At 45.3% G+C, this 13,430-nt stretch overlaps 1 protein-coding gene across 2 annotated transcripts in view; it reads left to right on the top strand.

Moving 5' to 3' along the window:
- ACTA2 (actin alpha 2, smooth muscle) overlaps positions 1-10,309 on the top strand; it is a 17,584-nt gene extending 7,275 nt beyond the window's left edge. For both annotated transcript variants that reach the window (XM_027111967.1, XM_027111968.1), the window contains 6 exons: positions 1,735-1,845; positions 3,855-3,939; positions 4,313-4,474; positions 6,136-6,327; positions 7,493-7,674; positions 10,021-10,309. In XM_027111967.1, the coding sequence (XP_026967768.1) occupies positions 1,735-1,845; positions 3,855-3,939; positions 4,313-4,474; positions 6,136-6,327; positions 7,493-7,674; positions 10,021-10,164 (876 nt within the window). In that variant the 3' untranslated portion in view covers positions 10,165-10,309. The remainder of the gene's footprint in view (positions 1-1,734; positions 1,846-3,854; positions 3,940-4,312; positions 4,475-6,135; positions 6,328-7,492; positions 7,675-10,020) is intronic.
- The last annotated feature ends 3,121 nt before the right edge of the window (positions 10,310-13,430 follow it).

Below are 13,430 nucleotides of genomic sequence, written 5' to 3'. Positions count from 1 at the left end.
AGAGAGAGAAGAATAAGAGAGAGAGAGAGAGAGAGAGAAGAATAAGACAGAGAGAGAGAGAAGAATAAGAGAGAGAGAGAGAAGAATAAGAGAGAGAGAGAGAGAGAGAGAGGGATTGGGTGGGTTTTAAACGATGCTTCAGAGTATCCGTAGTATATAATATGATCAGTAGAATTTCTTTTCTTCACTTTTTTTTTTTTTTTGATGTCTTGAACACTGTGCTGCTTTTACTCCATCAAAGGAATAGAACTTTCAGGAGTCTCATTTCCTTTCTAGAAACAACAAATTCAAAACCAAAGTAACTGCGATAAGATAAACACTCTTTAAAGTCGATCTAGCTTTTATTAGTGTATGAGCTTTCGCTAGCAGTTCTTGTTTTATTTTGTTTTAATTCTGAATGAATTTAATATTTCTGGTGCTAGGGGAGAATTTTCAGGCTTTTAAAAATAACTAGTTAACTGAACCTTTTTCACAGTGGTTTGCTCTTTATGGCATCCAGGGATTAAAGGGGATGCTCACAGGGAACTCTACTTAATACTCTGTAATAACCTATATGGGAAAAGAAGCTGAAAAAGTATGGATATACGTATATGTATAACTGAATCACTTTGCTGCACACCTGAAACGAACACAACGTTGTGAATCAACTATACTCCAATAGAAAATAAAAATTAAATTAAAAAAAGAAACAGCTCAAAAATAAAAATAAAAAAAATAAAGAGGATGCTCAACCATGAAGCAAACACAAGTATGTCCAAAGTACATCGCACGGACATGCTAGAAATAGACACTGGCTTTTTTTGGAAACACCTGAAGGCCAAATGTCTGCCCATGAACGAAAAGTCCAGAGTGTGCTGACCAAGGCAGGCTTCTCTCAGCCCTGGGGAACAAAGAGGGGAATGGAGCAGAGCAAAATTTCCCTCCAATATTAAAAGTGGCAATTAGGCAATTAGGTCAGCTTCATTCATCCTTTCATATATTCATTCATTTGTCCTTTTACTTGCTACTCTAAGTCATTTGCCCATGAATATTAACTAAAGTGGAAATAGCGGGTAAAGAAGATACTGTTGAATAATAGTAACATTTACTCTGGGCTAAGTAGCAACTCTAGGGTTCCCTGACTTAAGTCTCACAAAGACATACAAATTTTTTTTTTTTTTCGGTATGCGGGCCTCTCATTGTTGTGGCCTCTCCCGTTGCGGAGCACAGGCTCCGGACGCACAGGCTCAGCGGCCATGGCTCACGGGCCCAGCCGCTCCGCGGCATGTGGGATCTTCCCGGACTGGGACACGAACCCGTGTCCCCTGCATCGGCAGGCGGACTCTCAACCACTGCGCCACCAGGGAAGCCCACAAATTATTTTTATATTACCCATGGAGAGATTGTGGCTGAGAAGGGTTAAAATTTGCCTAAGCTCACATAACCAAGAAGTGGTTAAGCCAGGATTTGAACCCAGGTTTGATGCCAGAGCCTGTACCCTTAACCACTACTCCATCCTGCCTCATAGGCCTGGGTTTGCGTTTTTGCTCATTCACCTACTAGCTGTGAATCCTCAGCAAGTTATTTACAGTCCTTGAGTTTCAGTCTCTGCATCTGTAAAGCTGTGGACACATAATGAGTACTTCTAGCATTTTATTTGAACCTGGTTCCCTTAGCCCATTCTGATGGCGTTTTGAGGACTGCAGTGCCCCTACAGCGTCACATCATTGTGCTTTTCCTCGGTCCCCCTGCTAGATCTGGCACCACTCTTTCTACAATGAGCTTCGCGTTGCCCCTGAAGAGCATCCAACCCTGCTCACCGAGGCACCCCTGAACCCCAAAGCCAACCGGGAGAAAATGACCCAGGTAAATATGCACTCCAGGGCCCAGCACTTTGGTGTCTGGGGAAAGTCCTGTGTTAAAGGGGTTGTGCAGGACAGCAGCGAGAAGGCCCACCAAACAGTCCACTCACAGGCTGATAACTTCCCAGAATTCCAAAGGCCAGGAGCATCCTGGTGGCGCTGACATCCTTACTGCAGGAACAGCCCCTTGGTTCCAAGAGCAGCAGGAAATTTCCAAGATTTAACTGAAAAGGTGACATGTTTAGGGTAAAACCTTCTAAGGAGAAGTCATTTCAAAGGGCAGGATAACATAAAATGGGGAATTTTGGTTCTGGAGTCCAACAGATCCCGGTTTGAAAACTCGATCTGTCACTTAATCAGTTATGTGACTTTAAAGAATCCACTTAGTTTCTCAGAGCCTCAGTTTCCTTGTCCATATGTTGGGAGTAATATTAGTACTATTATTTTTCAAAGGATTGATGTGAAGATGAATGAGGTAAATGCTAAATGTGTTTCGTGGTACCTGGTATGATAACCTTCAACAAACAGTTATTATTGTCGTTATTGTCACTTGTCTGAAGCTCAGAAGTTTTGGATCAGGAGACCATCCATTCCACCGGCCAGACAAGATTTCCAGTTTGGATGAGCTGCTAAATAAATACACCTAGTGTCAATTTCATGCTTGCTATGGTTAGGCACTGGGCTAAGCATTTTATACGCATTGTCTCTTTAAATCTTAACAACGTAAAGCAGGAGCTATTCGTATGCTGATCATATAAATGAAGAAATCGAGGTTCAAGGAAATTAGGTGATTGTCCCAAGGTCACACAGCTAGAAGTGGCAGAGCTTGGATTTGGCCCATGATCTTTTGACCTCAGAGAATAATAAATGTCAATACTGCAGGGTCTTTTTCTCGGAAGAGTTCTAGGCGCTACACCAACACACTAGCAGCTGTTCTCTACAGGGGAACGTCTGTGTGCCTGGGAAGTGCTCATGTAGCAAGAGATGTTGTTTCTTATGGGGGCTATTTTTCCTGTGAATGGTGAAAAATATAGTTGGGAATTATGGCCGTCTAGCAAATGATGCTAGATATTCACTCTGGTGAATAGACCAGGGAGGGTTTTGCAGAGGGAGAAATGGTGGTCTGTGGGCATCTCCGTGGGCACAGATTTCTAATGCTTGACCCGGAGGGACTCTCGTTCTAATCGTGTCCTAGACTGCATGAGCTGCCACACTGACATTCATACTTGGTTCTCTGTTACCAGCAGGCGGTTCTTTTCTTCCAGGAATCAGGGCTCCTTCACTGCAGCCAGAGTGACCTCAGATTCTAGGGCTGCAACTACATAAAAAAGTGGAACAGATTAAACGAACCTCAGACCACAGAACAGGGCTCATTCAACCAGTCTGAGCTTCAGGTTTAAAAGGCCTTTTTCGGGAATTCCCTGGCGGTCCGGTGGTTAGGACTCCTGAGTTTTCACTGCAGAAGGCCTGGGTTCAATCCTTGGTCAGGGAACTAAGATCTGCAAGCCGCGTGGCCAAAAAAAAAAGGGGGCTCTTTCATACACCAGAGAAGTATAGATGCTGTCTTTTGTTTCTTTTGGCTTTGATAACAGTATTAAGTCCTGGGCTGTTCACATTGGAGGACACTTAGAACCCTTCTCATCCAAACTCCTCCTCCATTTGTAATCAAGAGACCTGGAATGAAGCCCACGTTATTCAGCTGTTAGTTTGGTGAATTCTTCCAGGTCATGTTCAACTCAGGGCCAGGGCCAGGGCCAGAAGCTAGACCCTTCTTATATCTGCCTGGTCATGTGTCCCCCTCTCCATGCCATCAAGCCTCTGGTATAATGGTTTCTTCATTTACACCTTCATTTCTCCTTGACTAGTAACCAAGGCTGCCCTGGCCCTCCTTTACCTTAGTTTCCTCTACCCAGAACCACGTGGGCCCTCTGCGTTCCTCAACAAGATGCTGTCTTGTGCATTCTTGGTAAGACTGGCAGCATCACTAACTCAGCTCTTTGAATTGCTTTGCAGATCATGTTTGAGACTTTCAATGTCCCAGCCATGTACGTGGCTATTCAGGCGGTGCTGTCCCTCTACGCCTCTGGACGTACAACTGGTAAGTGGTTGGGAGGGGTGAGAGCCTCAGTTAAATACACCATCAGTTACAGGATTTAATGGTTCATAAACATGCGGGTTGTGATGGATTGGGGTTTAGTTCAAATTGGCAGGGTTAATTCCAGCCCTCAGAGGTCTTCTTCTCACCTTTAAAATTAAGTCCTTTAACTTGTATTTCCAGGAGGACTTCTCCTATTGTTTCCCTCTTCCTGTTCTTTTCTTTTTTTGTCTTTATCCAGCCTTGCCCCACTTCTTCTATCAAATGCCTTCCTTCCTTTCAAATAAGAGGCTTAGAAATTCCCCTTCTACTAGACCAGTAAGTGATCACATACCAGCTGCCCTGGTGACTTTTATTGTGTACAACTGTCCCCCAGGCATTGTGCTGGACTCTGGAGATGGTGTTACCCACAATGTGCCCATCTATGAGGGCTATGCCCTGCCCCACGCCATCATGCGTCTGGACCTGGCTGGCCGAGATCTCACCGACTACCTCATGAAGATCCTGACCGAGCGAGGCTATTCCTTCGTGACCACAGGTGAGGCCTACGGGAGATAAAGGGAGGGGGTGTAAGGGCGGGGTGTTCTTCCGGAACTTGGTGATTATCCAAGGAAACAATGGGAGGCAGCCTTGCAGGTATCAAGGCCTGATTCTAATGCCCAGGGCAAAGCAGTGCGTATTTTGCTACGTGAAATCGCTAAACGATTACACTATTTCTTCAAGAAGAGCAGTTATAACCATCTGGTATGATGAGCTAGTCAGAGTTGCACTATTTGAACGTTTTTTAATCCCTTCCATTCACACATAGAGACTGAAGTTGGTATGGCGTGGTGATGGGCAGTCTTTGGAGACATCTCAGTAGGACTTGGGTCCCAATTCTGCCACTCACTAGCTGTGTGACCTTGGACTAGATGCCCAAGTTCACTAAGCCATAGCCTCTTCATCTGTAAAATGGGAGTAATCATAGACCCTTTCTCACAAGGATGTTGTGAGTAGTAAATGAGATCATGCACGTCGAATTCCTGGCCCAGAGGAAGCATGCAGCACTTGTTAGTGACTATTAATATCAACCCGCAGGCAGCGACACATTTGTCTTCAGACTATAAACTGGTGTCCTGCTGCCCAGAGGCAGACTATACTAGAGATGTCGGGACGTCCTCAGTGCCCTTGACCCTGGCCGCCCGCCCTCCCTTGGCCAGTTTGGTCTTGTCCAAATGTTTAGGTTTCTGGACATCCCTGAGGCTTATTCTAGACTCCAAGTTTGAGCCCTGAAGATGTTAAACTCTCCTTTTGCAGTAGGCAGTTGAGTGACTTCTGTTCCTCCTCTACTCCCTATGAAGAATTCCAAGATGCTTCCAGAAGGTTCCCAGGGGCCCAGAGGGAACCAATAGCTTAGAACTTCAGAGGGCAGGGGTCTGAAAGTGGTCTGCCTGCCCACTTCTTCCAGGCACCACTGGGCCTTCTCAACTGGGACTTGTCCCGAGCCAGGGCCTGCCTTTTTCTGGAAGGTGATGAATTTTCCAAGGGTTTGAGCTAGAATCGACCTGGCCCAGATGACACGGGTCTCTGGAGCTTTTGAAACTGTAGGGGCCTCTAAGGGGGGGCTTCGGCACGCGTTTTCCTGGTCAACTGAAAATCCAATATAACAAACTGTTATAAAGCACTTATAATGGAGATTCATTAGTTAATCATGCAAAAAAGTTAACGTATTAAGGATTTCCTGCTCTTTGCCTGTTTCTTGCCAGCTCATTTTCATCCTGTCCTGAACTTTCCAGACAATATTTGCTAAGAACCTTCTGTGTGAGGCACTCCGCTGGGAACATAGTGGATTTGTAATTTAATTGCCCTGATGGATTTGGGGGTGCGGAATGTAATGTCGAACTTATACACTTTGTGGATGGAGCCTGTATTGTAGGAGAGCCTGCAGTAGGGCAGGTGGATTTTTTGTGTGTGTGTGGTATGCGGGCCTCTCACTGTTGTGGCCTCTCCCGTTGCGGAGCACAGGCTCCGGATGCGCAGGCTCAGCGGTCATGGCTCACGGGCCCAGCTGCTCTGCGGCATGTGGGATCTTCCCAGACCGGCGCATGAACCCGCGTCCCCTGCATCGGCAGGCGGACTCTCAACCACTGAGCCACCAGGGAAGCCCGGGCAGGTGGATTTTTACCGCCTGTGCAAACCATGTTTGTATCTCGCTGACAGCTGAACGTGAGATTGTCCGGGACATCAAGGAGAAACTGTGCTATGTAGCCCTGGACTTTGAAAACGAGATGGCCACTGCTGCGTCCTCCTCTTCCCTCGAGAAGAGCTACGAGCTGCCTGACGGGCAGGTGATCACCATCGGTAACGAGCGGTTCCGCTGCCCAGAGACCCTGTTCCAGCCCTCGTTCATCGGTAGGCAGCACACCCTGCTCCTGCTTCTGGGGAGACCACCCTCTCCTCCTGCACCCAGCCATCCCTCAGCCCCCAGCACCCTTCTGCGTGTGGGGACATGTGACAGGGGCCACAAAACCAAGTGCATTTCTAAACCAGGGCAAAGGAAAGAATGTCACATTTTTAAGAGTTGAGGAGACCAGAAAAGGAGTTTTCTTTTTAAGAAAACATTGTCTATGTTGTAGTCAAGCCCAGAGCATTCTTGGTGTGTGGTTTACAGTGAAAGAATCAGATACTCTCTGTGCTTAGGACACAGTGGAGCCGCCGGATGGATGGATGGGAAGGATAGGTTGAATGCTGAGTTTGGGAATAATAGGGGGAGAGAAAAATGGAAATGCCCAATCCTACGTTAGCACTGACCTTGGGAGATGGGTTAGCATAGATGTTTACAGAGGGCAGGCTCCGGGAGGGGTGAGCCTGGGTTTGAGTCTTAATTCTCTATTCATGACCTTGGACCCTGAAGTCTCAGGGTCCTCCTCTATAAAGTGAGGACTGTCATCGTACCTATTTCATAGGGTGGCTGTGAGGATTACACGAGCTGGGGGGGGGGGGCGCTTAGCCCAGGACTTGGCCAAAATGAGCGTTCAATGCTTATTAGATATTGGCTGTAATTAATCACTAAGCGTTATTAGTATTACATCACAAAACTGCAAAGATTGAAGAAAAGCGAGTCTTTGTCCGAATAAAATGAAGCTTTTTTTTTTTGGATGATTCAGCATCATAAAGCTTTGAGGAGTAAAAACAAGGCAGCCGCCAAAGAGAGACTTGGGGAAAGTTCTGAGCAACGGCTGCAACATTGGCTCAGCATGGAAGCTTCTGCTGGCAATCTGAAGACTTTGCTTCTTATTTGAATCATTTATAGTAGTGAGTCTATTAAAAATTAGGGATATGATGTTGTAGCCCCCCACCCTCCCAGAGTTGCTGAGGCAGGGCTTCCTCCCTAGACAAGAGGTAGGAGGACATGGGGCATTCGAGGACCTTTCGGTCCTGAGATGGCTGGTTCCCAGAGCATCACGCCTGCCTAGCTTCGGTCCAGTGTAAGATCATCCAGTTGCTCGCATCGTCTTCCACGTCAACCTGGGCTTTATTCACCACCCAAGGACCATGGCCTGTGTCTCTTTTCCAGGGATGGAGTCTGCTGGCATCCATGAAACCACCTACAACAGCATCATGAAATGCGATATTGACATCAGGAAGGACCTCTATGCTAACAACGTCCTGTCCGGGGGCACCACCATGTACCCCGGCATTGCCGACCGCATGCAGAAGGAGATCACGGCCCTGGCGCCCAGCACCATGAAGATCAAGGTACAGTTCAGTGACGGACCCATGTGTGCTGCTGGCAATGCCAGCCCTACAGCCAAGAGGTGAAGGACTCTTCAGAGGCTGCATCTTGGTCACACGCACTCACGGGTTTTAGAGCTAGGCAGTGGTTAAAAGTCCACAAGTCCCATACTTTGAACGATATAGGTCAGTTCAGTTCATAAAGAAGTTGAATTATCTTGTACAAAATTTAATCTGTACTTATCCTTGTCAATCAGCTACTTTCAGCAGCTGCAGTGAAGGTCAATAGAGCCCCCCATGTGTCCATATCTCACTAAAATACACATTTTGTTGTTTTTCCTCATCACAAAAATAGTGCATGTCATGTATAGAGCATTACAAATATTACAGATGAGCCAGACTTATTTCTGAAGAGGCGTAAACCCTGTAGATTCAATAGTGTATACTCCTCCTCCAGTACTGAATGTGACTCCATCTCAGTGGCCAGGAGTTAGAATTTTACCTTCATCTCTCTGTCTGACATACCCTTTGATACAAGTGCTCAAAAGCGCAGCATGACCCCAGGATGACCAAGCTCAGTCCTTGAGCCATCAGAACCCCTACACTGTGTGAGTTTTGAGTCACAGTCAAAGAAACTCAGATTAAAAGGCCATCATTCTTTGGAGGCAAACTTACACGTGGCTGGTGACTTCTCAAAGGCTGTTATCACTCTGAAATCCGGAGGCCAGGCTGGGACCTTCTGATCCACGTCCCAGGGAGCAGGAGAAGGGGCCCCCTGGGGGCAGTTCACACACACGAGAGGTGTTCAGACAAGTTCTCTGTGATTTGCACTCCTTTTTTGAAAGGGTCTGCAGCTAACATAACAGGGAGGGATAGACGGAAGCCTGCTCTCTCTCCACCTTAGAGGCTCGGAATTCTGCGGGTTAAGAGGAGAGAGACTGTTTTCTGAGGATTTGTGATTCTCGGATGCCCCTCCGATGGGCACTTACCACCTCATCTTCCCACTCCGGAGGGAGGGACATGAAACCAGCTGCAAGGGTTGCTGACAAAGACAACCTAGGTTGGGGGTATATGACAGACACTCAGCTAGAGTTGGGTAGTTTCTAGTTCTTCAAACTTGGAGTGTTGAATAGAAATGAATGTAGAACTTTGAGCTCCAGTGTGATGAGAGCAAACCATTAAAAACCTGGCACAGTAAGATGGTGACATTAGGGGAAACTGACACTGAATGGGGGTGGGGGTGGTCTATAGGAACTCTCTGTACTGTCTTTACCACTTTTCTGTAAAACCAAAATTATACGAAAACGAAAAGTTATTTCTAAAACAAAACAAAAACATACCTGGGAGAGGTCCAGGTTTGCATACTGGGTCTGATACGTACCAACCGGTGTGATCAAGGTCAATTACTTAAACCTCTCTCAGCCTCTGTGTCCTCCTTTGGAATATGGGAGTAATTCAGTACTTACTCTTCAAAGTGGTTATGAGGATTAAATGAGATAGTACATGTGCTCGGCACATGGTAAGTGCTCAGTAAATATCATGTACTTGTATTAAAAATAAATGTTCAACCAGAGCTCAGATAAACAGAAATTAAACCCTTTCACCACCGTTTCAGAAATACCTTATCTGTTGGCCCAAGTGTCCATATTCATTTCTACCCAAGTCTGATGTGGAATTTGGAATTACTCAACTATAGCTATTTTTAGAGTTGCTGTAGGGAGACATACCCTGCTCTCTGAGCCTAAACCATTCATTGATTTAAGAAATGTCAACATGTCCTTACATGTCAGGCCTATGTAGTGGGTAGGGCCAGCCAATGCAGCCTAACCTGGACCTATCCCAGGGGCATGTTCATCCCAGTGGGGGACGCTTGGGTCCCTCTGTGTTAAACAGTGCATCTCAGTGTGCTTAATCAGGTCTATAGTAAGTTCCTGTGTGGTAAGCTCTGGCACAATCAAAACTTCTCCTCCAAGTTGCTGGTGTTTGTGTCCACAGAGCGTATGTGTCATGCTGAGTGCTGAAGAACAGCTTATGAAAGTCGGGGACATTGTCAGGGCTTAAGTACAGGCCGTGCAGGATTTGGGGCCAACTTTCAGTTTGCCCATAGTAGACTGAATGCAGCAGGGGTGTCATAGATGCTTTGGAATAGATTGTGTAAAAGGAAGCTGGGAAACCAAATGTGCTCATTGAAGAATATTTAAATCCACAACTTATTCACACCCCATGGGTTAGGGTTCAGGTTTGGGTTCAGCATCTAACAGCCAAGACTGTCCCTGTTGTCCATGAAGCTTCAGCAGGGGTCACCAAATTCGGACCATGCTGGAATGTTCTAGTGCATTAATGGCCCTTCTTCCTCATCCTGACCAACAGATCATTGCCCCTCCCGAGCGCAAATACTCTGTCTGGATTGGCGGCTCCATCCTGGCCTCTCTGTCCACCTTCCAGCAGATGTGGATCAGCAAACAGGAGTACGACGAGGCCGGGCCCTCCATCGTCCACCGCAAATGCTTCTAGAACACTTCCCTGCTCTCTGTCTGTAGCACACACTGTGAATGTTTTGTGGAATAATGCCTTCAATTCTTTTCCAAATCATTCCTAGCCAAAGCTCTGACTTGTTACCTATGTGTTTTTTAATAAATCTGAAATATGTTACCTGTAACCTGTCGCCTTGGCCTCTGATCAGCACCGGGCCGATCACGTTATTTCTGTTAGGCTCACCTCACCCATTACAGAGTGGCTCCCTCTAGTGGTACGGCCGAGGACATGACAACCAGGATGTGTAAGCTTCCCAGGAAAGGGTGGAACCACATTAACACGGGAAGTGCCAACCAATGCCGTAAGTGGGAAGAATTTGAAAACACACAGGAGATAAACATAAACATGGGTTAAAGTGTATCAACAAGATAATCCACACTGACTCACAACTTGCTGAGTCATTATATAACGTTGCTCTCTATAACTTCCTGACTGGTAGCCTGGTGGGTGAAAATAAAACAACAACTCTGCGTGTGCATGTGTGTGCTTGTACACACACATACATACATATATTATACATGCACATATATATGACTTTTTATATATAACATATTAAACTTAAATATATATTAAAAGAAAGTATGACTTAAGTTTACCAGGGGAAACATAGATTTTTAAAAAACAGAAACAGTGCTCTAAAATCTCACTACACATCTAAATCATCTGTTTCCCTTCTCCTAATCAATATCTGTCTCTGAAAATGATACTACAGTTACTTTCACACCAGAAGGGATGGGAAAAATAACAATACTTTCCAAGGACCACTGGTGTCAATCATCACCACTAAGGGATTCATACATATCTTCACTCATTTGTTCTTCAGAACTCTTTGGGGAAAATATTATTATCTTGTCCATTTTATTTTACTTTATTTTGACATTAATTTTTTATTGAAGTATAGATTTACAATGCTGTGTTAGTTTCATGTGTACAGAAAAGTGATTCAGTTATACACACATACATATTTATTTTTTCAGATTCTTTTCCCTTATAGGTTATTACAAAATACTGAGTAGAGATCCCTGTGCTATACAGTAGGTCCTTGTGGGTTATCTTTTTTTTTTTTTTTCCCGGCCGCACCACGCGGCATGCAGTATCTAGGTTCCCCGACCAGGGATGGAACCTGTGGCCCCTGCGGTGGAAGTGTGAAGTGTTAACCACTGGACCACGAGGGAAGTCCCGGTTATCCATTTGTTATGTAACAGTGTGTATATGTTAATCCCAAACATTTTATAGAGGAAGAAACAGAAGTTTTCCCTTAATATCATTATATAGGAGAGCTGCCAACTTCTCTTTTACCCAACTGGCCCAGGAGGTACAAAGATGTATATAAATACTTTCCCTGCCCTAAAGCGTCTTTGTCTCAAAGCACTTTTCTGCCCAGGCTGTTTAGCATCCTCGCAGCTCCCCGGCTGGGTGCCACTTGTCCTCCTGGGTGTAAATATCTGAGTGCGGTCAGCAGCCACTGGCTGTCCTTGGGAGTTAGGAGGTGGATCTCCATCCATGGAAGCGTCTCACTGCAGAGACCTCAGAGTCAAAGATTTAATGCCTGTTTGGTCCAGAAAATCCAAGCTTCCCCTGGTCTCCTCTTCCCTGTAGCTTCAGCCAATTAAGATTAATACTACAAATAATAAGAGCTGGCACGTGCTGAGTAACTGTCATGACCAGATCCTGCCAAGCCTTGTATATTAGGATCCCATTTTATCCTACAACAGCCCTATGGATTGGATATTCTCACGGCCTTTTTACGGACGGAGCAACCGAGGCTACGAGTGGTTAAGGAACATACCCAATGTTATACTACTGGCAGAGATGGGACTTGGGCTTGCTTCCAAATCCATACTCTTAGCCTTGAAGCCAGCATTTCTCAGAGCAGGTCACAGAGGTCAACCTCATCGGGACCTCATTTTAAATGGACAGATTTCTGGGAAACCCAAAGCCTGCCAAACTAGGAGGTCTGAAGCTGTGGCTGGGAACTTGAGCTTTAATCAGATTTCTCTGGTGATTCTTCTGCACATCAAAATTTGAGAACCGCTGTTAACGTGCTATGATTGAAAGTTTCCAGTTGCAAATTTATGCTTACCAGGCAAGGCACTCCATGCCCACTAAATTGAAATGGGTAAGAGGTTTTACTTTGGAGAGATGGAAATGTTTTGGAACAAGAAAGAGGTGATGGGGCTTCCCTGGTGGCGCAGTGGTTGAGAGTCCGCCTGCCGTTGCAGGGGACACGGGTTCGTGCCCCGGTCTGGGAAGATCCCACATGCCGCGGAGCGGCTGGGCCCGTGAGCCATGGCCGCTGAGCCTGCGCGTCCGGAGCCTGTGCTCCGCAACGGGAGAGGCCACAGCAGTGAGGCCTGCGTACCGCACAAAAAAAAAAAAAAAAAAAGATAGAGGTGATGGTTGTACAACACCGTGAATGTCCTAAATGTCACTGAATTGTTCACTTTAAAATGGTTAATTTTATGTTATGTGAATTTCACCCCAATAAATTACTTTTTAATAAAAAAATTAAGATTATGTATTGCCCTGGAAAAAATGTCAGTAAGTACAAAGCTTTATTGCTGAAGAAAACCTGCTACATCGGTTAATTCACACACCTCATTTCTGTAGGTAATGAAACCTCGCCCAAAGTCAAGAATAGAGTAAATTCCTTCTGGTTGTTTGTTTTTCTTGTTCATCAGCCTTTATATTAGGAGGACACAAAATGGAGCTTATTTTTTGAACAACCTATAAATGCTTTTTCTTGAAAAATTGAAGAGAGGAATTTTAAACATCCTCTTGGGACTCAAGAATACAGATTCACCACTCATTACATTGACACATCTGGGACACACCCAGATCGTGACTAATTTGAGTACACAATTTTAGTTTTTCACAGTCAATGCTGGTTAACTCGATGCAGATGAATAGTTAATCCTCCTTGACAGAGGTAAAACAAGACAAAACTAAACTAAACTATTTGTCTCCATTTGGTTTTAGAATGTCTTTTGGTCTAGATAATGCCCAAGACATTGACTTCAAACAAATTAAGTAAAGCCGGTCTGCGGTCTACAGTATTCTAATTCTACCCTCTCTCCCCCAGGGTCCTTCTCCATTTTCCTGTTTTCTCTCCCTCATCCTCTGCATCTCCCCAGATTAACTAAACTAATATTTTTGTCAGCTGCCCCCAAGAAAAATATATTCTTGCCTCGTGAAAAGCCAAGATGCTAGAAAAGGAAACAAGTTTCTTAAAAAAACAGAAGAGT

This window comes from Aethalodelphis obliquidens, unplaced genomic scaffold (assembly GCF_003676395.1).
Source record: "Aethalodelphis obliquidens isolate GAN/ISIS:26980383/991018 unplaced genomic scaffold, ASM367639v1 scaffold11, whole genome shotgun sequence".
NCBI classification, from domain to species: Eukaryota; Metazoa; Chordata; class Mammalia; order Artiodactyla; family Delphinidae; genus Aethalodelphis; species Aethalodelphis obliquidens.
Note: the sequence above shows the minus strand (reverse complement) of the source record. Positions and strands in the feature narration are given on the sequence as shown.